Genomic DNA, 23,754 nt, shown 5'->3' with positions numbered 1-23,754 from the left:
GTCCTCTATGTGCTGAGTTGTTTAAACGCTTTAAACCTGACTAATGAATTCATTTTTACAAACGCTTTGTCGATCACATTCCATCAAGAAGAACATGCCAACGCTATGGCGGATATAAACAAATTTTGACAAGTCGATTTAGACTTAGGTATATTTATGAAACTAATGCGATCACAGTTTATTTCTGAAGATGTTCATCTATGTTAGTTATATGTCATTGCTGTGACAAAGGGGTGACTTGCTGTGCTACACCAATCACTTTATATCACACTATATACACTGCCTACACTGACCTCAGTACAGTCAGAGAGGAGACTGGTCATTGTTTATTGTGATAGTTAATACTGATAGTGCTTTATTTTTTTGTGTGATGTCTTCATTACCTTATCTTCAGTTTTTTGTGATGTATTGTTTCCCTTATCTTCAGTTTTTATGTGTAAGCTTTTTTTATTCGGGTTACAACATTGTAGATCACATCTGTTTCATGACAATCATGTATGTGTTCACCTTTTTTATTAATCCCAGACATGATTATTTTCTGCTTTTCAGCGGAATTCCACTATTTCAAATTCAGATTTTACTGTTATGATTTTTTTTACTGTATATTTACTTCAAATTTTGCCAACTTCTGCTTTGTTTGTAGACCTCATAAAATCATGTCTGTAATCTCAGAAGGGATTAATAAGGGATTCAGTTGGTGACCAAATCGGAAAACAGCCCCGGGCTCTGAATCCCAGTAGGGATTAATTTTTCATGTGGCCATGTTTTTGGATATTAGTTGATGTATTCAAATCATATCCTACTGCTAACACTTCAGTATTTTTTTACTGATACATGTATCATGTATAACTCTGTATACTGGTCAGAGATTTTCAAAACAAATGCAATTCTTGCCAATTTGCTCACCAAAAGTTTATTCCTGAATTGTATGGTAGTTTATTTTTGATAGCAAGGTATCTGCAAACTGATAGTAGTTTTGTGACGCATGAAACTTTACAACACTCCTGAAGGAACATAAGTTTATACATTTTTTAAAAAAGAAATCCTAGATCGGCTTGGTCTGATTAAAATCTTTTCTATTCTTATAACTGGAAAATGTGATTAAACTGTGAGGAAATACAATGTGTGATAGTAATTTTTATAATTCTAAAGACTTATATGTAGGGCCCTAAGAATTTGTTTACTTTTATATAAAGTAATGGACTCAGAAGAGGCGTTGATCGAAGAAGAAATAAGGAAAGAGTTAGACAAGTTAACTGAAGCTGATTTAGAGTCATCTGATAACAGCTTATTGGATACAAACAACACTGATAACAGTTTGTCAGAAGATGGCGCTGAGGTAATAGGGCTTGTAACAAACATGAAAGTGCCTTCAGATTTGTTTTAAATATTTAGATTTTAAACCAAGAAATGTATTTAATGTTTAACAAACTTTGATTGTAGGACTTGCAAAACAAAAGTTTTCTTGTTGGGTCTGAGTAGGCACCTGAGATTTTTCTACATGTACATGTATTTGTTTACATGCTCCCATTCCAGATAAGTGAGTTGGCACATGAGAGTTATTGTACATCTTTGTTTTCAGACTGCCATTCCAGATGACTGTGTAGGCCAGTGAGACTTATTGTCCATGTTTTTGCTTTCAGGCTCCCATTCCAGATGAATTTGACACCTATATTAAATCACTACAAGAACAAACTAATGCATTTGAACAAGACCTTGCTGAATGTGATAATCTTTTACTCCAGTCTGTTGAAATTACAAGTAAGGTTTCTTTTGTAAAATATACTTATGTGATATAATGTGCTATGGTGATTGGGATTAACACTTTAGCTATTGGACAATGGCCCCCATTCCTGTCATTCTAATGGGACGTATTCCGATTTAATTGGTCATTTTTGTTAAACTATCAGACAAAATTGAAAATACAGAGTACAAAACCTTTCTTTTTTTGTCTCATACAACCTTGGTTAAATTTTTGTTTTGTTTTCATGCAAGTCATATTGAATAGTTTCTGTTGCCTGTTTTTATTTCGGAGGCAGGGTGGGGGGTCAGGAAAATTTTTTTGACATTTTCATTATTTCCATCATCTTATTAATTCACTGATGACGGTCCTGTGTTAGTGGTAGAAAATAGCCATGTAGCCAAATGCTAGATGAGCTTGACAGTGGCCAATTAAATTTTGAGGACTGCCTATTCAAATACATTGGACATTAGCTATAATATATTTCTATAACAGTGTGGCTAATGCAAATTTCCTTCTACCACTAACACAACTATTCTATTTTAATCTTGACCATTTGTTTTTAAGAAAGTTAATATCAGTTAAGTAATAAACTCATAATTTTTTTCAGTTGTTATTTCTTTTGACCTGTTGCCTCATTCAGATCCTTACTTTAATAGGTGCTAGAGACGTAGCTTTTGACAATGAATTAAAACTAGAAATACCTGAAGGAGAAAACATAGAAGATTTGAAGCTTAAGGTATGTGAAGTATCAAGGCAAATGAATCTATTAATGGACTGTCCATGTAAAAATCAGGCAAAGCCTATGATATGGGTGGCACAACATATTTTTTTCACACTGATTTTTTGTTCAAATGTAATGTACAATGGATGGCTAAGAAAATTAATTGAAAGTTCCCTTACAAAGCAACCAAATTTTTCACAAAAATAGAGTTGTCTCCCATTTTCTATGGATTTCAATGTTTCCTGTGTAATTTATTTTTCTTTAAATGTTGCAGTTATCAGAAATCAACATTCTACTTAAAGAAAGGATACATTTGTGATATAAAATGGAAAAAAAATTTGATAGCAAAATCAAAATTTGTCATGTGTCACCCATTGCCTGGATCTTGTAAATATACTTAAATGAACTGATATGGCATAAAACTAAAAACAAATATGGACTATCACTCTTTGCCTGATTGTTGTGTAAACATGTACAAATGTACTTTATAATTTATAAATGGTATTTGGTTGGTGATACAACAATGGATTTTTTTAAAAATCCACACATTTCAATTTTATATTTTGAAGTTTCATGTTAAGGATGTTAATAAATACACAATTAATTTACATTTTTTCACATTAACAGATTTTAAATGACATTTCTAAAGATATCACAGATGGTAATGATTTATTGGATGATTCTGATGAAGAGGACAACTCTGAAAACAATGGTAGATCTTTATCTAAGACTAAAATCATACTTCATAAACTTCTATTTGCAATTACTAAAGGTAAAACATATTATAGAAATTACTTACTGTAGAAAATTTGGACAAACTTTATTGCATAGTAGAACAAACCCTATATTGTTTAACTCCTACCAAAAAATTGAATTCATGATTAATGTTACAATTTTTCAATTCTCTTTAAAATAACAGATCGTATTTTGATTTGATTTTTAGGACAATTTTTGTGTTTTTGTAGATGAACATGCTTTAGTAGCAGTAACAACACAGCAAATACAGTTTAGAGAGTTACTGACTGGACAGAAATTAAGAGTACAGGAAGAATATAAGAAGCATGAAGAACAAGTACAAAAAGTATGGCTCCTTGTTGTCAAACTCTAAATGTCCACTGGGCATAATTTTTTTAGGTTCTTTGAGTAGATTAAACCCCTTGAGACACAAGTAATATTCTACAAATATGTCAAAGTTTGATGATGCATAGGCCCCATAATACAAAAGAATATCACCAAACCAAATGTGTCAAAAGTTTAAAGTTCACTTTTTAAATTGCAGTTACTTTGCAATAAATGTACATGTAACCTGAGTGTATCTTTAAGATTCAATACTAATTAAATATCACTATGACAACAAATTTTACATTATATACATATGTACATATAAACCTTATTCTGCAATGTACATAAAATAACAAAACACTTGACCCACAGAAACTGCCTAAAACAGAAATGATACAATAAATACCAAACCATTTTAATGAATTGAAGTACCCCTAGAAATACAACATACAATTTATGTTAACAATTCTCCCAAAACACTAGAGATGCGGCCTTTGTAACTGTATCACAATGTCACATTAAATCACAGAGAGTCAATAAAGGGGAGACATATGTAGTATAAGTTGTTTCTCATCTTTTCTCCAGATCCTTGTTATCCAATGCTTATGTATTTTTTCTTCATGTATATTCAATGAATAAAAAATGTTGAAAGAGTAATCAAGGGAACCAAGGTTATAGTGGTAATTAAAAGAATGTAATCCAGGGACAAAGACCAGACATGGAAAACAGACATACAAAAACAAAGAACATAAAGTAACTAAAATCATACATACAAAGTAACAAAAGCAAATGAGCAACTGGGACTCCACTAAAAACTGGGAGCATGGACCAGGTGCACCGGTAGGATGCATTCCATTGAAACTAGATTAAAGAAAAATGACTGTTGTCTTCCAAGTAGGTTTAAAGAAATAACAAATGAACTATACTTCTTAGATTTATCTAACAACTAAATACATATTATTTATATAACCAAACTGCTACGTTGACTTCTTTCCCTCAGCTCATTGAAAGAGAGAGACATGAAGAAGAGGTATTTGAACAAGAGATAGAAACAAAAAGACAAGAAATCCAGCTTCAGTTAGAAAGAGAGGAATCCAAGTTACTGACTGTTCGTAAGGTGAGATTGAATCCACGTACATAATTATTTGATTTAAAAGAAGAGCAACTTTAACATTGTAAAGACAGAGATGGTTAGAGTTAGACCAAACTTATTATAAAGGATTTTTTCCAAACTGCTCAATTGTTTAGCACAATGAAATACAGATCAAATACAATTTTGTAGCTCTCATTTAATGACAACCCAATAACTTGAGAATCAGTTGAAAATTTTATCTAACTTCAGACTATTGTTTAGTATTATAAAATATACACAATGTTTGGTGTTGAGAACAATTTCATTTGCTGTCATTTGAAGGTTTCTAGGTGTGCCATTTTGTAATTTTGCCATCCCTCCATTCATTATTTTATTATTTTATATGCACAACTAGGTTTTATTAAATGTGCATTATTGCTATATTTACTTTAGGAAAAAGAAGAAGAAGAGGAGCAACAAAGAAAACTTTTAGAGCAACAGTTGGAGAAAGAGATGAAAATACAACAGGTTTGTTGTTTAAATGATTCAATGTGTTTTGTTGCTGGATTAAAAAAAATCTGCTTTTGGGTCAAAAACAGGTTTCTAGCAACTCCCATGATTTTATGGTGTCACAATGGAATATTTAAAACATCTTTGATTGGATCATACAGCTGCAAGATTACTTGGATTATGAACTTATTTTTTTATTCGGAACGTTTCAGGTTTTACCTGTCTCATATTAGTGTTTACAATAAAATTTATGTGAGCAATGCAGCTTACCATTAACTTAGCTTACAAGTGACGAGAGATTCTTCAGAACAGGCTTGATTGAGTTCAGTATCTATTTTCATTGATAGATGTGGAATGGAGCATGCTATTTTTTCCTTTATAGTCTGAACAAAAAGAAAAAAAGATGTATGTTCAGTTTCCAGAAACATGTATGTTAATTTTATCTTTAAAACAGAAGTTTCCACAAGAGTATAAGCTTAATTCAGTTAAGGTCTCAACATTATTTTTTCAGGCTTGGCAAAGTCAGTTAGTCTTAGTTGTTAAAAATCTTGTAACATTATTTTAGGTTAAAATAAGAGAATTAGAAGAAACAGCAAGAAGAGAGAAAGAAGAATGGGAACAGAGAATAAAAGAGGAAGAGATAAAACAGGAAAGGAAAAAGCATGATTCTGCTACCAAAATACAGTCAGTTTATAAAGGATTTAGGTAAGGCAGCTGCTAAAACATCTCATCTATAATGATTAAGGTATGGCAGGAACTAAAATACAGGTCCATATCTGCCCTACAGGTACATTTAACGAATTAATTGTACATAAAATGTACTCTGATATTAATTTAGGAACATAACACATTTTAGCTGGGGTTGTTCATACTTGAAGACTAGTGAGGCTTCAAGTAGTCCAGTAGTCAATCTACATGACTAAATGCTTATCAATTTTAATATGATGTGCTTCAAAGCTCTTTAGGCCACAGCCATGTTAAGAAAAGTGATAAACACATGACTGACATTCAAAAAAACTTCAAATAAAGCAAATTGTGGTGACATCTCAGTTTAGGACGTGTCATTTCTATTTTATAAACAAATTGCATCCTTTTTTCCTAGAACAAGGAAACAGTACAAAGCTGAAGTAGATAAACATTGGACAGAAGCTCAGGAGAGAAGACGAGAAGAAAGAATAAAACAGATTGAGGAAGAAAGAAAATTATGGGAAGAAGAAGAAGAAAGGTAGTTCTGGTTGAAAAGTAATTAAAAACAGTGTTGATAAGTGAAATAAATGTATGATATTTTCTTCAAGTTGAAACCAATATAAATAGATATTAAGTTTTTTTTATATCACAGTTTATGCACTTGTATGCATTAAAAAGGAAAGAAAATAAATTCACTGTGCTGTGTTGTACATTTTCTACATGTTTTTACCTCATTTAAAGTTATTACTTATCAAGATGTAAGGACATGAACAAAAATTGTCATTAACATTTAAAACTTCTTTCCAATGATTTTTATAACATGTAGTGGTCTTTACAATTTCTCTAATATACTACTTACTGCATGTGAAGTAAAACCTGTGGTTGATTTTACACAAATAAAACTGTAAAATTGACTGTGAGTTCTAAGGGAACAATAGGAGCATGTATTGTGAAATAAAAATTGCTTTTTTTTCACTTAAGACAAAAAAAACAAGATGAAGAAAAGAAAATCCAGGAGGAGAAAAGAAAAGAAGAAGAGCGTAAGAAGCAAGAGGAGATAGAGAGAAAGAAAAGAGAAGAAGAGGAGAGAAAACAGAGAGAAAAAGAGGAGAAACAAAGAAAAGCTGAGGAAGAAAGACTAAGAAAGGAAGAAGAAAAAAGACGTAAAGAGGAGGAGAAAAAAAGAAAAGAGGAAGAAGAAAGACTCAGAAAAGAAGAAGATAAAAAGAGAAAAGAGGAGGAGAAACAAAAGAAGGAAGAAGAAAAGAGGATAAAAGTGGAAGAAGAAAAAAGGAAAAAAGAAGAAGAGAAAAGAAGGAAAAAAGGTAGAATATGTAGAAATATATCAAAGAAGTAATCCAGTATGTTGAGAATTTTGTCCTAGAAAGTAACATGAAATGCCTTTGGTGCTTTATCTTTTTAATTCTTGTGATATTTGCATAAATTTCTCTGCAATGAAAACAAACTATATTTACTAACAATAATTTACAGAGGAGGAAGAAAGAAAGAAACAAGAAGAATTAGAAAGGAAGAGGAAAGCAGAGGAGGAGAAACATCAGAAACTTGAAAAGGAAAGACTGGAAAAGGAGAAACAAAAAAGACAAAGAGAAGAACAACAGTTGAAAGAAATGGAGAAAATAAGACAAGAGGAACTTCAAAGCATGCAAAAGAGGAATGAACTTGAGAAACTGGAGGCTGAAACAAGACAGCAGGAAGAAAAGATGGAAGAACTGTTAAAGGATGACAAGGATCAGAAAGGTACAAAAGTTAAAAGTCATATGGTAAATGGTGGTCAGATAGTGATGGAATCACCCAGGGTTAGAACACCCAGGAGGTCATCAGGGAGGAGTAGAGAGGGACTAATGAGTACAGCTGGTAGTGTCAACCTTAGTAAAGATACAGGAGAACAGTAAGTGATGATATAGACAATAATAGCATTTTAACTTTACATTAAAACAATATATGGATGAGGCATTGAATTGGGTTAAAATGTGAGGCTAGGACTCATGTTTTACCAATCTATGCCATTTTCGTATATCGTTTGTATTTCTGGTCAATATACTGTTGTCTTTATACTGCAATCCTAATTTATTCTTTGTTATGTTGATTTTATACATCTTTATTACATTTTTCCCACTAGTGGCCCTTACAATAAACAGGTAGTTAATGCAAAGTTGAGAAAGTAGGTGGACCCAAAGTGTTAATTACAATCAGTGACCATATATCATCAATAGATATATTGTTGATGCATTTTGGTCGCTCAAAACAGAACAATTGCAGTATAAAAATCATTTAGTCATGAAGTGCCAGGAGTTTTTAGGTACCATACTTAGTAACTTTACACATATTTATGACTATACATTATGTTACAGATAGATGTCTTAGCAAACCTGTAGAGACTTCTCTTTCCTGAAACAGTTCATAAATAAAATGTTGTAAAATAATCAATTATTGAGGGGCATGTATATTTTCAGTTGAACATTGAATTATGGATTTTGATTACCCCATGTCTGCTTTGAAAAAAATATTTGTATCACAGGTATTTGCCAGCCATCAGTATCGAATTAACAAAATTCATGTTTTTTCCTGTTGCATAGTTTTATATGATAAAACATGAGAATAACATAAAGTTATTTATTTGTTTTTTAAGCATGAAGAATGGAATGAATGTTATGGAAGGACTTCCAAGTCATCTGGAAGAGAAAAGGTTGGCATGGATCAAAGATTGTCTTCCTTGGAGGTAATATTTTTTATCAAGTGCAATTAACTAATAAGTGATCACTCAAGCAAGACACATTGAATCAGCTATGGATGTCAATACATGGTATTACTTTCTTTTTATTCCCCTACTCAATGAATGGATGGTATATTAGAATCTCCTTGTCCATTATTCTTTTTGTCTGTCCATCCATCAACACTTTGTCACAATTATATTGGATCCAAATGAAAGAAGAAGGGACGATAAAGGGTCTTATTGGCCTAAAATTCAACTTAAAATTAATCATTAAGTGTTGAATGATTTAATTGTGAATTTGGAGACATAAATCAATCACAAATAAAAAAAAATAAAATCTTTTGATAATTCTTGTATTGAAAGGACAATATTCATATATTTTGTCAAATTTTGTAGTTTTTTGTCGCTTTCTGGTCATAATTTAGGCAAGGAAATAGTATCCACAACCATGAAACAACATATTTTGTGAATACATTAATTATTACATCGTTTATTATATGTGAAAATATAAAGTGGTATCTTGGGTGTGGACATAGCTCTCTGAATGTAAATACCCCCGGTATATTAGAACAAAAACAACAGAATTTACAATTATCAGTAGATTTTGCTAAAAGACTTAAAATTGCATCATTATGACATTACAATGAATCAATACTACAAAATATTATTTTCTTTTGTATTTATAAAGTTCACTATGTTATGAACAACTTTTCTGTTTTTACACCAAAGTTGATTTTTTTAGGCAATATTCATTATAGGATTGAACAGCTATTTTCAGTCGTTCATGCATGTATGAACAGATCTCGGAGCTCCCAAACTGAATGAACGGCCAAAGGCCTAGCACGACAACATGTGCAACTTCATGTTAAACATGTATTTTTTAGAGAGTTTTAATATGTTGTCATCTACAACCATATTGTTTTGTGTTTGAAAGGTTTTAATTTCTATAATTTACATGTCGAATAGTTTTGAACCTGATTGAAGGTTTTTATTCCTGCTAATTTTTATCTACACACAGTGCAAGCTTCAGTCTACTATTATATGTCGTAAAGAAATGATGTATATGTTATTATGTTCACAGTAAAGTGAGTAATGAACCATGGAAACTGAAATCATCTAATACCCGACCTGTCAGGCGTCCTTCCTCTGCAAAGAAGCTGTCCATGCTGCCAGAAAATGTCATTCTGTCTGCTGCTAAAGTTGCTTCTTTAAGACAGGTAAACTGATGAAAAATGTGAACATTCATGTTAATAAGACCAAAAAAGCCATGTTAAATAAAAAATTCAGTCATAATATGAGGCATACTGGTAACCTGTAAGAGGACGAAGTTGAATATATTGAAATATTTTTAAATATTCTTGTCACTATTTCTCCACTTTTGTTGCTTTTTCTATGCATTTTGATGGTTCTTGTCTCTTCTTGACACTTCTTGTTGCTAATTAGTGAGACCAGTATTACTTAGTGTTCGTGCTTCAAATTTTCTGGCTTAAGTCAGAAATGCCTACTCTTATGGCATGTAGGAAATGAAAAAAAGGATCTGAATTTAAATAATTATTGAAAACCATATGAGAAAGCTTTTTAGGGAATAAGATATGAAAATACTGAACTTTGTATGGGAAGCTCTGAAAGACGTTCCTGTCAGACTGAAAGAAGGCTCTCAATGCTTCTTACCCATCACTTAAATTTGCATTAAATACCCTTATGAGGACTCTATTAGGTGTAGAGTATAAATCAACATTTCTACAAAGTACCAACAGAGAGCATTCTGGCAAATCTCACTTAGAATTCAGGTTTTTGAACAACAAAAGGAACTGTATTCAGCCTTACTTATTCATTAATTATATACACTGTAGCATAATAGGATTCACAAAAAAAAAAACAAAAACAACTTCATGTACAACTTAAATCTGGAAATATACTTATTCCACTGGGTGGACAAAAGTTTATGAAATAATCAATCACAACTTATCCTTGTGCAAATTATAGAATGTTCATATACCCATAGGTAAAATGTGCTCATTCTTAAATTCTTTTATTTTCACTCTAAGAAAACAATTTCAAGGTAGGGAAAAATCTTACACCAGCTAGTACCCTTTGGCAAGATATAATAGTTCTCATTAGAAAATGGTTAAATTTAACCCCTGGTGTCTTGAAATAGCCCTATCCAGACATGATTTTTCAATTTTAAATTAGAAATCAGACTTTTTCAAATCCAAATTTTACTGTAACATTTCTTTTCTTGATGTAATTTTACTTCCGATTTTATCAATTTTTGTCTTTTTTTTTTTTTGGTTGGTTTAGTAAAATTGCTCCTGCCTATGTTGCACTGGGATGTGTGTTTGATACTTATTATTTTGCATATTTCAATGTTAATGAGATAGGAGTGTGATATCATCTGTAATGTCTTCTGCTATAGTCCAACTAATTCCTTTTTTTTTTTGCTCTTAGATGTTTTTTTATAACTATCTTAATGCTTAATGCAGGAAATGTTTAGAAAGTGGAATCCTTTCTTCAAACCTGATTGCTTATTTATGTTTAACATACTAAGGTTAAATATACAAGACTATCCTTAAACAAGCTTAGGTTTTTTTTTTGTTCTGCAGGTAACCACAGTAGAATTGAAGGACTTACCAGGAAGTAATATGTCAACATTAAGTCAGTGTACAGGGCTAAAGTTCCTTAAGATGACCAACTGTAGCCTTGTGGCTTGTGAAGGACTTCAGAACTGTAAACAGCTACAATATTTAGATTTAAAGGTAGGCTACAGATGTTCATTAGCTATGAAAAAAATTTGAGATTTCATTTCATATCGCATTTATCAATTGTTTTTAAGGAACCTCATTGCTTAATATGGTTTACAATTTTTATTTGTCAAAGCATACATATTGAAAGGTCTTCTTAGTCTAAGACTTGTGTGTATTTTTGATTTTTGAAATTATACAGAATTTACATATCAGAATATTAATTTGAAAAAAAAATTTTCAGGATTCTATATACTTTCATTTCTATTTAAACACTTATATATTAAATAAACATAAAATATATTGGCTTTCCTGAGTCTAAATGTCAGCAAATTTTTAACAGAATTTTATCACCAATCATTCACTTCACAGCTAAAAATGGACTGAAAAAACAAAAGTCAAAACTGATATAAGAAGTTAGAACCAGCTTTAACTTTCCATCGTATATTATGTTATATTAGTACATTGGTTATTTACATGGAGGTTGATATTGTGTAAGATCATTTTTATATTTTGCATTATTACAGTAGATATGATTGATAATTGAAAACTGTTCCATTAACCAGTAAAAAGATTATCCAATTAACATTGTAATTAAATTTAATGACAATGTCCATTAGATTTATAGGCAATTAGTATGTACACTAAATAATCTACTACGTAATACAGGAAAACAAGATAGAATACATAGATCTGAAGTCCCTTGGCAGTATAAAGGTGATAGATCTGAGTCAAAATAATCTAAGCGTAATACATGGTATGGACGGCTGTACTGACGTACGATGGCTTGATCTGTCAGATAATCAAATTACTAGGATAGGTATGTTTAAACAGTGGTTTGTAGACTTTTAATGCTCTGATATATTTTTCATTCTGGAGAAATTTGATTTATTTATTCCCTCTTGATAATTCAGATGTAATTATGGTTATCCTCATGTCCGTCTAGTCTTGCTTTCGGTTGCATTATGATATTTCAAGAACCATTTGACCAAATTTTTTCATACTTTTTGATAATATTCTGTACCATTAAGTACAGGTCATGTTTGTCGATGATGTACATTGCATTTACTATGAAGGAGTCCATTTTTTTATTTTGTTTTTGTTTTACCCTTTAAAAAATTGGAATACAGAGGTATTTCTTGTTTATTATTGTGGAGGGGGCTAATTTCATTTAACATTAAACCCCTTACAAGTAATGAGCTATTAATTATATTCATGTATAGTTATCTATGGTTTCATCTTGTAATGTTATAAGGTGTGTTTCTATTATTCTGACTTAGTCATGAACTTTTCGATCATGATCTCTGAATTTTTTCTCAGGTGGTTTAAATGGTTTACGCAGATTACACACCTTAAAACTTGCCAGAAATCAGCTGATTAATACAACAGGCTTGGGAGACACACCCACTGTTCAGCAACTAGACCTATCTAATAATCACTTACAGGATGTAGATGACATTAGTAAACTTTGCCTGCTGCAGTGTCTGAATGTGTCTTCTAACAACCTACTTCAGGTTTGTAAACCGTAGATGGTAAACAAGAATGTTTTTAGAAACAAGAAAAGCAACACATATGGATTCAATTTATCAGGACAAAAAAACCAAGCCTATAACATTTGTTAACTGTTTTAATAAAAAGTACTAAGACTTGTCATCCACACATTAATGATGAGTCTCAAAATCCTAAACTGTTTATATAATTATATTTGTGACCTTATTAGCAGTCTTGGTTTAGTTGACATGAAGTACCACTATATTCCAGGTGCCAGATTTAAGTAACCATGTATTGTTAGAGGAGATTGTATTGGATGACAATAATATAACTTCTATAGAGAATCAATGTTGGCTTCCACTGGTGCAGAAATTAAACATTAGTCAGAATAGGTTTGTCCATATATTGTTCCCAGCTGGTGCTGATTACTTACATATATAACCATATGATACTTCTATGTTGCGGTTTTATACCTTTATCTATTTTTGTGTAAATTGATTAATTATACCCCAACTCAGTAAGTGGGTTGTGTATTGGATTTAACTTCTCCGTCTACCAGCCAGAATTTGGTTGCAATTATCCCAACTCCAAATGGATGGATTGATTTCAAATTTGGTATGTAGATGGGACATATGTTGTAAGCAATTTTGGGTTCTGTCCAACGTTAACTTCCTGTTTGGTGGGACTTTGCCATTTTTCATTATATGGCATGATAGAGAAAAGTCATGGCTTCCAATGGCTTGATTAGTTTCAAATATGGTTCATGTTGTATTCCATACTTAAAAAAACAAATGTCTTAAATGATAAATACAGAATGAGCACTGTAAAGATTTGGTTGTTAATTTGTAATTATGATATTCCTTCAGCTCCAATTATTCAGTACATAATATTTTACACCATATTGGAGAGAATACACATGCTCAAATACAGTAATTGCATATAACAAATATCATTTGTAATGCACACAAAGAGAGTATATGTATGCAGTAGACAAATTTTGTGAAAATAAGCAGCCATAAAGTGTAATGTGTTAATGGTTTTTATACTGTATTTAAATATTTTTCTTTTGATTACAGTTTAGAGGATCTAGTCAGTCTAGAAAACTTGCTTTTACTACGAGAATTAGATATCAGTAATAATCAAGTTGTAGGTGAGGAGACATTTTACTGAACAATTTATGAATTAATGTAATTGGGATTTTCTCTCTTGAAATGACATGGGAAGATATTAAAAAATGATGTGATAAATATTTTAATTATGACAGCTTTGTAATGATTGTCATTAAATATATAGAGATAATTGGAATCAAGATCCAGCCTTACAAAACTATAAAATACGGTCATGGTAACTTTATCAGTGTCATCAGATTTTCAGACACCACAGACAGTTAAGAATCTTTAGTACTTTTTATGTATTGTAGTGCCAGGGACTTGTTTGAATTTTTCATCCTGTGAAAAATATTTAAAAACTACATGTTGACCAAGTAATTATCCAAATCAGAGAGAGTTATTCAGTTGTTGATTTTTATCATACTTGTTTAAGTATTTGAGTTGTTAAAAAAATCAGGGTTCACAATTTCCATATATGTAATAATTTATAAAAAAAAAAAAAATGTCAGATAGCCTGTAGGACTGATCAAAGATTAAGACTGAAGATTTTGTTTGCCAAAATGCATGTTCTTGTACAAGACTGAATAATATGATTTGATCTTTTTTTTATTTATTTCTGTCTTTTTTATATTACAGATATTGATGTGTTCCAATCAACTTTTAATAGTTATATTTATCTAGAGACATTAAGTATGAGTGGAAACCCTGCTGTAGAGAGTGTTGAAGACATTCAGAGGTATTTACATGTACATGTATGAGTTTTTGTTGTATTTTAAGGACTTTCATACTTGTTTTGGAAGAATAAATGTTTGTGAACAAAGATATAAATAACTGATATATTAGTACATACAAAAGTACCAATCATATATTTATTGTTAATTTCAATATGCTGTTCACATGTTTAAAGGAGTATTTCAAGTACCTGTTTTCAACCTTGATTTAATGTGTTAATGATTCTGCAATGTACAGCATTAGTTATCTGAAACAAAATGAGACAATCACTAGTTTACCATTGGTCAGTTACCCAAGTTTTTTTCCCATCGTTAATATAGTCTTCTGACTCCCATTTTGAAATAAACTTCTATTTTTAATTGGATACAGTAGTATTCAATCCAAATGTTGATGACCAGTGGACTGAGAGATGACTATTCATCCAAACACTTGATGCCACAGTGTAATTACAGTAAAACGTAATTTGATTATAGTTTTAGGAATAGACTTACAGATGTACTGACCCGCCTACATCAGATAGATGGTACTTCTGTTCCCGCTAGTCAATATGGCTCCCCTATAAAACCAAGACACAGCTATGAGTCTATGTGTCTCCATCAAGTTCAGATGATGAAAGATATACGTAACAGATTCCAACAAGATCTTAAGTATGCTTCTTTCTATTATTTTTATGATGCAAAAGTATTGTTAAATATTCTAGATTATTTTGTTATTCTATTCAATTTAATGTTAAAGTGTTTTTATTTTATTTGCAAAAAATTGTGAAGTATGAAGTCTTTAGACTTAAGTCCTCTAAAATTATCCATTGATTCAATTAAGTATTCTGTCATTAAATTAATACTAATATTCTACATTTAGCTTTTTTTGTATATATTTTTCATGTAGAAACCCTTCAGCAAAGTTCAGTTAAAGATTAATTTACTTTTTCATATCACATTTAATACCACATAATGCAAATGTTTTCAACACTTTTTGTTTCTTTTTTTTCAGATTACATTATGACTCTTCAGATCTAGCTACTCTTTGTGACATTTATTTCAAATTTTGTGATAAAACCCAGAAAATGGCTGAAGAACATCGTTACGCACATGAATATGGTGAAATTTCTGTCACCCAGCCTTCAGCTCCATCCACTCCCAAATCTGGCCGACCTCGCTCAGCTAGAGCTAATAAAGTGCTTCAGGACTCTTACATGACTCCAAAAGAAATGTTTGAGAAGGCTCTTCAAGGTGGAGGTGGTAATGGTTCTAATGGTATCATCAGGGGAGACAATGTGGCTGTAGTGAAGCCAGTTGTTTCTGCCAAACTTGTCCAGAATATTCTAGAAGATGATCCTGCTAGTCTGAAAAAGTAAGTATTCAATTTTTATACTATTAAAGTAATTTTATTCATTGGGTACTGAATTTTCATGGTTTTCGTGTTCATGGTTTTGGCATATGAATTCATAAAATGTTAAATTTCACTACAGACTTGGTAGTTCATATAAAGGATGCTTTCTTCTATATTTTATTGCTTTTTTATGCCCATACAAAGAGTTGGTCATAAATGACATACAATGTCCATCAGGACATTGCCAAACATCAAATTGACAATTTTATGTCTTCTTTAAAGAAGAAACTCATGTTTTGAGTGGACGGTTAAAACATGTTCAACTGGTATTTAGGATTATGATTACCATCAGTGTGTTTTTTATTGGACTTTGATTAGCTAGTGTAATGCATAGAAGTGATTTCATGCACTGACTGACTTTAAACATATCTTTAAGTTAAAATACCCTGCTTTGGAAGTATTTGGGTATATTGGTAGAAAGTGCAAATATACCAGTGAATCAGGGCCAATTATGTTGTATTTTTCTTATAAAGTCTCATTACATATGAAAATCCCATGAACATGAATTTAGAGCCATTATGTAACTACACCCTGTACATGGTTCTAAAATTTAAATTGCTTTCTCTTTGATCATGTTGTCATATTTTTTCTATATTCTATGCATTTTGTTGATAGAATATGTTATAAGCCCAACATTTTCCCCAAAATAATGTTATTGGAATGATTCTGATGATAAATCATAAAATACCATACTTTTTTCAACACCTAGAATAATCATTACAATTACTTACTAGGGAACAGAGACAGTATGAAGCAGCTGTGAAAATTCAGTCTGTATGGCGAGGGTATGTAGTAAGGAAACAGTTGCTGGAGAATTTTGACATGTCAGTATTACAGGAACTTCACAATGCGGCTGTTAAAATTCAGGTATATTACCCCATGTTTTGTAAACACTATCATCTGTATTTGACCTATTATGTAATGAACTTTTGATTTCATGTTAATACCTGGTGCTTTTGTAATTGGTGTAAATCTGAGTCCTATTCTATTATTTGCTTTTGGTACTCAAAATGCTCCCAAATTTCACCATTTAGCATATCTGATTTTTTCAACCCCACTACAGTTATTGTCTCAATGGGATGGTATATACAATTGTATGGGAAATTATTGAGCAATTGAAATATCTTTATAACATTGTTTGCAATCTAATGTACTTGTATAAAATTTGCTTTGATTGCTTTTCTTTTGAATAATGCTTCTGATAAAATCCAAAATTGTAGGCTGTGTGGCGAGGTTACAATCTAAGGTGTAAATTGCTGAAAGCTCTGGACTTTGCTAAGTTTGACGATGAAGAAGAAGAATTTGGTGAAATTGATATGAATGATTTGAATTTCAATGAGGTAAAACTTTTGCAAAAACAGTATGCATTTCCACCCTGCTGTGTAAAAAATTTAGAAGTTATGAAAAGAACTCTTAAACTTGAACGTGTGCAACATAAGTTTACACCCGGTCTTGATGAAATTGCTTTATTTTCGTAGAAATTTATATTTCATTTGTACAAAGCAATAAATTGAGATATGGAGGAAAATATTGAAGTTTCACAGTTAATCTCTAACTATTCATGTACAATCCAATTATAATTAAAATTATGAATAGAAATGACATAAAATTCAATGTACGTGTACTATCATAGATAATTTATTTTGTAATGTATGAAAATCTTTATTTTGCTCCATTTTGTTTACATTACCACAAATAATAATTTTGTAACTGTCACTGATTGGTTGATATCTATTGTATAACCTATGAATAGCACTTATGTTAAAATCCTGTTTTGTCATGTTGTAGGATATTTTAGATGATTGGAGACCACCATCAACTCCACAACTTCCTAATAGGTGAGATACCTCTCCTTGCTTTAAATTAAAGCAACAATAATCATGTATATGGTATTTCACCGATGACCCAAATATTTATTGAAGTTTTTTTAAATTGTAAAGTTGTCTTTATTATGTTTATGTCAAATACACAAATATAAAAGCAATAATATATTAGAAGTCATAATTTATTGTACCAATTTTCATGATTTCATGGTTAAGTAAAACTTCTAATTAAAATTTGACACAAAAGGTAAGCTGTGATGATTTTTTTTATTAAATTATAAAATTTTATACCCACAAATAAAAGTATTTTTACAGTAATATCTGAAATAGGTTAATCATTTCTACACAATTATCTTCCAACCCATGCTATGTTATAATATATGGCAGTTTTCTTTAAAAAAAGTTTCTGAATTTCTTCAGCCATGCAGTTCTAGGAAAACCACCATCAGGAAAGAAACCCTCTCCTCCCAAAATTCCATCCCTTCCAATAGGGGAGAATCCATCTCCTCCACAACAGCCTAGAAGGGCCTGGAGAGGAATGGACTCCCCCTTATCAGATATCCCTCAGAATCACAACAGGCCACCATCATCTCTAGTCAGTGGGACTGATACACATAGAACTGCACTATCCAAGAAAGAGGAGAAAATTTCTGAAGAATGGTAAATATAAGTAGTCCTATTATCATGTGCATACATTATTAACCAGAAAAAATACATTTAGGTTTCTGACCATATATCTTTTTCTATTCCTCTTCCAAGCATTTTCCCCAAATGTGAATTAAAAATGTGTGATCAAAATACAATCACTTAGGTTTATATAGAAACCTACAAAGGGACATTGTCAAACTGTTTTTTTTCTGTGACATTATTATCCTGGACTTAAACATTGAGTTGGTAATAATTTAGTGGGAATATTTTCTTGCGAATATAGCTTTTGTTATCACATGATGTTATATTGCAAAATATCAAAGAAATACACACGTTTTACTAACTCTTCATCATCATTTTCTGATTTCACACTCCTCTTACTGCTGTTACACTGGAAGATAGATATTTTAGGGAACTTTATAGCATCATAAGTTTGTCATGGCTTGGTGTTCTTCAATTTTTGTATACCCCAGTCTGTCAGTTTGTTCACACCAAGTGATAAAGTCCTATAATCAAAAATGTTTTAATGGATTTTATCATTTTGGGTATTACATGGTATTTTAATCTCAAAAAAATAAACTTCATTTTCTCCCCTTTTTTCCATTTTTTTCCCAGTAATGGGATTTTCAAAACTCAGAAAAATAGAAGGACATACAACAAAGTACAATGCACAGCTGATTATTCAATTGTGACAGAACTGATTTCCACTAACATAGTTTGATTTGATTGACTGTATTTTAAGTTCCCATTCTCTTTAAATTTTATTGATTTACATGTACATGTACATGTGATATTTGATTCTTTCCTTGAAGGGGTTTCAAAAATGACCAGACTGCTCACCTGATGATGCAAAGAGCAAAGAAAATGAAATATAATGCAGAAAGAAGGAAAAAGATTAATAAATTAGGTAAATTTATCTAAAATTATCATAAGACTTTTCTAAACAGGCAAACACAGTTTATTTACTGCGATCAAAACATAACAAAATATTATACAAGCACAGTAAAACAAATCTAATTTGCCTTTGATGAGGAATATAAGATAAATTCATTTTTTAAAAGTGAAGACAGAAATTTTTTAACCACTATTGTAGCAGGCCAGGTAGGATGAAATGTGATTCTGTCTAGACTGTAAAAACTGAATTTTGTTTCTTCTTAATCAATGTATAAGAAATATGTGAAAATGTGTTGTTTTTTTTCTGACATATCTCTGCTGTTAAGGTACTACTCCCCAGCTTCAGGCTATAAAAATGTTATTCACACTTAGATTACTTTGACAAAAATTAAAACATTTTAGGATACTCTTGCTTGTTAAGTAAATGTAGTCGGTAAAAATTAATTTGGTCTTGGAATATAATGCACTGTTTTATTGTTCAGATCCAAAACAAAGACTACAGCTGTTCAGAAAAATGGAAGATTTGTCACACTATCCCCATGTCCAACCTCAAAGGAAAGTTTTGCCTAGGAAAGAATACTTTCAAGGTATACTTGCTGAAGTTTACAATGGAGTAAATGGCCATTGATATTTCATTTGGATTGTCTATCAGACTTACTGACATCAACCTGTACAGATATAGTCAGAATAGGTGTATTAAATATGGTATTATTGCATATGGTTTTCCCAATGGACTCGGTTTTTGGTCCTTGGCTAGCCATTTTGGACTGAGGCACAGATGTATTAATAATCACAATAATCCTTTTTGTTGGGTCTTTAGCTAGGTAAATACTACACATTCCCATAATAGTTCTCATCCAAATTTTTGGGATAAATGTTGCACCTGCCTCATGCAAGTACCAAGTATAAAAGAAAATGATGAAAAGTACCCCCTACACAAGAAGAGGTGCCTGAATTGCAGAAAAAATAATGAAATCCTGCTTTATAAGATATAGAGAAGCTAAGGAAGTGCAGTAATCTTTCATTGTGCAGTTTGTTTACTAAGCATTACTTCATGGGTCCTATCCTGACATGGCCTTATTTTTTTTATTTTAACACTTTTATTCATTTTCTAAAAATGGGTTGTTCTGGACAGAAAATTGCAATGATGTTTATTTTCTTAATATACTTCAGCAGTCAACTTATATTTTTTACCATCTTGGCATATTTTAGAGCGACAAAGAGAAATAGAGAATGCCGAGAGAGAAAAGAGGGTAGAGAAGAGTGAGAAAGCCAATAGAACATATGAGTGGTTACATACTCAGGTTGGAGACTATGATGTCAGTGATTCATGTATTAACACTAATCAGGGGTAAGCATGGTATTTTATTGTGACTAAATGGACTTAAAAATCAACTTTTGTCTATGTAAATCATGTTACACCTTTGCAGTGTACTTAAAAACATGTCTCAACCAATTAAGAACGCCATGAACAGTAACAATCTGAGAAAACCATACAGTTTCCGAACCAGTTTATTGTTATTCATTTTCTTATAGAATCATAGAAGATCTCATTTGTTCACAAAGCACTTTCATATGTTCTTTTTCCATTTTACTTTTCATTGATTTTTGAAATAATAGATTTTATTTTGTGATGACTTCACCCCCACTAATAAACCAAAATTAATTAGGAAGCTCTTATTTACTGACAAAATACACCCTTGAAACATATCCAGGCCTGAGCGCCATAAAACTTAAAAAAAAAATACCCAAGAATATTCAAAAACTTCCATGGTGACACCATTAAAAGTCTTCAAAATTGATGATGTCACTAACAGCTAAGACTTTTGTCAGACTTAATTATATCTTCATGTTTTTTTTAAGTGGGACCTTCAAAGTTTAAATTGAATGTTACAATGTTACATGTGTAAAAGGTCCATAAATAATCTATTATTAAAAATAAATTGAAGTTAAGGTCATATTTTTGTAAAACCAGTAAATGGATCATATATTGTGAAAAATTTTGTATAATTACAGTTCCTTATAATTCCAATTTTATCAATACTATTGTTTTTCAAGGAACAAAATCCGACAGAGATATGGAAGTGATGGAAATTTGCCCAAGTTAGATTCTGACATGATGTCAGGCAGACCAGTTAGACTAGTGGTAAGTTATTATCATTCATCAAAAGTGGTTCATTAACCCTAATGAAGCTTATGGCAGCCCTGTGAAGCCAGAGAATTCCTGAACAATATCAATCTAGAAAGATGATGTAGAAAATTTGGAATTTTTATCATCAAACAAATATAACGAAATGAATTTTAACAAAACCTGGTACATTGCAATTGCTAATTTTAAACCTTTTTGCATATAAGTTATCCAGGTAGGTTGTTGGATGCGTAAATAGTTATTTAACAAAATTAGGTATCAATATCAAACACCAAATCAATTTCTCAGACAACTTATACACAATTAAACTAATTGTTTTATCATTTAACCAGGCCAGTCCAGTAGACATACAATCCATTGATAGTGTCAGTTTACAAGGAGAATTTGTTAAACCCAGGAGATTCTCAGCAGGCTCCAGTGAATGTAAGTATATCCATCGTCATTCCAAATTATTTATAAGTTCTTTGCAACCACTCATTCCAATGAAATAGAAATTGTTAGCTCACAAAAGTTACAACTTGTAAATCATACTGCTCAGACACATTATTCTGAATCAGAGTCAGTTGCCATCTTATCTCTGATAGGTACTTACGGAGAAGTAGTGACTTCTAAAGTCAAAGTTATTTGTATAACACTGTAAGGGATACTGCAAAAGTACTTTTTATTGGTTGGCACCAATTTTCGTGGTTTAGGGAAAAATTTTAAGTTCCTAGATTCTTGAACTTGTGGATTTAAAAACTCCATCATACAAATGGTTTTTTGTTCAGAACCAAATTTTGTGGTTAACCAAACCCTTGAAAACCATGAATATTGGTACCCCACGAACAATAAAACTTCCACAGTACAAACCCTGACCTGGCGAACTTGCTTCTACAAGGCCATCAAGGGGATTAACTTCATAGAGATAATAATTATATTTGTAAAACAGATTATATTGTTGTTTTTAAATTTAAGATATAGTAAGGTCTTGTTGCTGTTGTTGCTTTTTAGTAAATGATAAAAATAAATTTTTTGTTTGATTTCTTTGCAGCTCAAACTAGACTACCTCCTATTAAGGGAGGATCAGCTCCATTAGGACATGTACAGAAAAGGAAGGAACGTATGTCATGGAGGAATCCACACAATAAAAATACAGATATTGGTTGGGGTTCAGGAAAGAAAAGAACTGTCAATTGAAATATAGAATAAAATTGTAACATTTTTTTGAAGAAAACTCAGAGGGTATTAATTTGTCCAGTTTCTATTTTATTTTAGATAACAAAAATGATGTTCTTGAAAATCTTGAAAAAAAAAAAATTGGATTATTTGGTTGTGGCATTTGAGCTAGATTACTGAAGATTTTTTAACAAACATCATTTAAGAACTATTCCATATAAAATTAAAAATTATGTGGCTAATGATAGGAATTTATTCCCTATTATTGAGTATTTTGTATTTATTTTCAGCATTTTTTTCTGAAAATATGAAGTTTTCCAATATTGGCACTTTGCAATCAGAGATTTTTTTTACTAAGAATGCACAATGAGAAAGGGTGTTAAATCTTATCAGATTAGTAATTTGTGACATTCTTTTGCAAAAATGTCTTACTTTTTGAAAAAAAAACACACATTAATCATTACAGGTATATGCTAAGTTTGACTTGTTCACTATCTTCTTTAGACTATTATTTTTGTTTTCAAGTTTTTTTACCAATGAAGGACTAGAGCACAAAGGAGATACATAGATATTTACAAAGAAAGCACTGCAAATTAACTGATTATAAAAGTTCAGTGGTATATCAGATCATTCTTTGTTATTATTTTAAACCTTTTATATGAACATTAAAACAATAATTGGAAACCATCATGTGCCACCCACCATTATTTATTTGTTTGGTTTTTTTTTATATGGAATTGTACTTATTTTGAAAAAAAAATCCACTTTAAATGTAAGGCTTAACAATAGACCAATTTCATAAAGCATTTTACGGGGGTTCTTGCAAAGGAAAAGAGGGGATAAAGGCTTTCATTAGCCAAAAATACGACTGAAAATTAATCATAGTGTCAAAAGATTGAGAATTTGGAGACAAATGAGATAACATAAGGACTTCTGATAATGTTTGATTTCAAAGAACTAAAGAACTGCTGGAAGATTACCAAAATTAAGATATTCAGTTAATTTTGTACTTTTTGGTCACTTTCTTGTCATAATTTTTTAGAGAAAATAGTGTCCACACCCAAGAAATGACTTAATATTTAGTGAATATATT

General features: G+C 31.1%; 1 protein-coding gene across 1 annotated transcript; it reads left to right on the top strand.

The window, feature by feature from the left end:
- Positions 1-59: 59 nt before the first annotated feature.
- On the top strand, positions 60-22,835 carry LOC148609354 (leucine-rich repeat- and IQ domain-containing protein 1-like). Its single transcript, XM_088596473.1, has 32 exons — positions 60-148; positions 1,197-1,339; positions 1,644-1,761; positions 2,401-2,480; positions 3,093-3,177; positions 3,431-3,546; positions 4,528-4,644; positions 5,053-5,127; positions 5,675-5,814; positions 6,212-6,334; positions 6,778-7,121; positions 7,288-7,705; positions 8,447-8,536; positions 9,612-9,747; positions 11,134-11,286; positions 11,941-12,091; positions 12,592-12,785; positions 13,033-13,154; positions 13,839-13,912; positions 14,508-14,607; positions 15,077-15,250; positions 15,594-15,953; positions 16,727-16,859; positions 17,213-17,332; positions 17,781-17,830; positions 18,236-18,475; positions 19,276-19,370; positions 19,840-19,944; positions 20,570-20,708; positions 21,416-21,503; positions 21,839-21,929; positions 22,537-22,835. The coding sequence occupies exons 2-32, from the start codon at positions 1,199-1,201 to the stop codon at positions 22,680-22,682; spliced, it is 4,518 nt and encodes a 1,505-aa protein (XP_088452599.1). The 5' UTR covers positions 60-148; positions 1,197-1,198; the 3' UTR covers positions 22,683-22,835.
- The last annotated feature ends 919 nt before the right edge of the window (positions 22,836-23,754 follow it).

Source organism: Perna viridis, chromosome 8, assembly GCF_037379345.1.
Source record: "Perna viridis isolate PV_CMFRI_1.1 ecotype Kerala chromosome 8, ASM3737934v1, whole genome shotgun sequence".
Taxonomy (NCBI): Eukaryota; Metazoa; Mollusca; class Bivalvia; order Mytilida; family Mytilidae; genus Perna; species Perna viridis.
The sequence above is the reverse complement of the archived record's forward strand: the minus strand, read 5'-3'. Positions and strand labels throughout refer to the sequence as shown.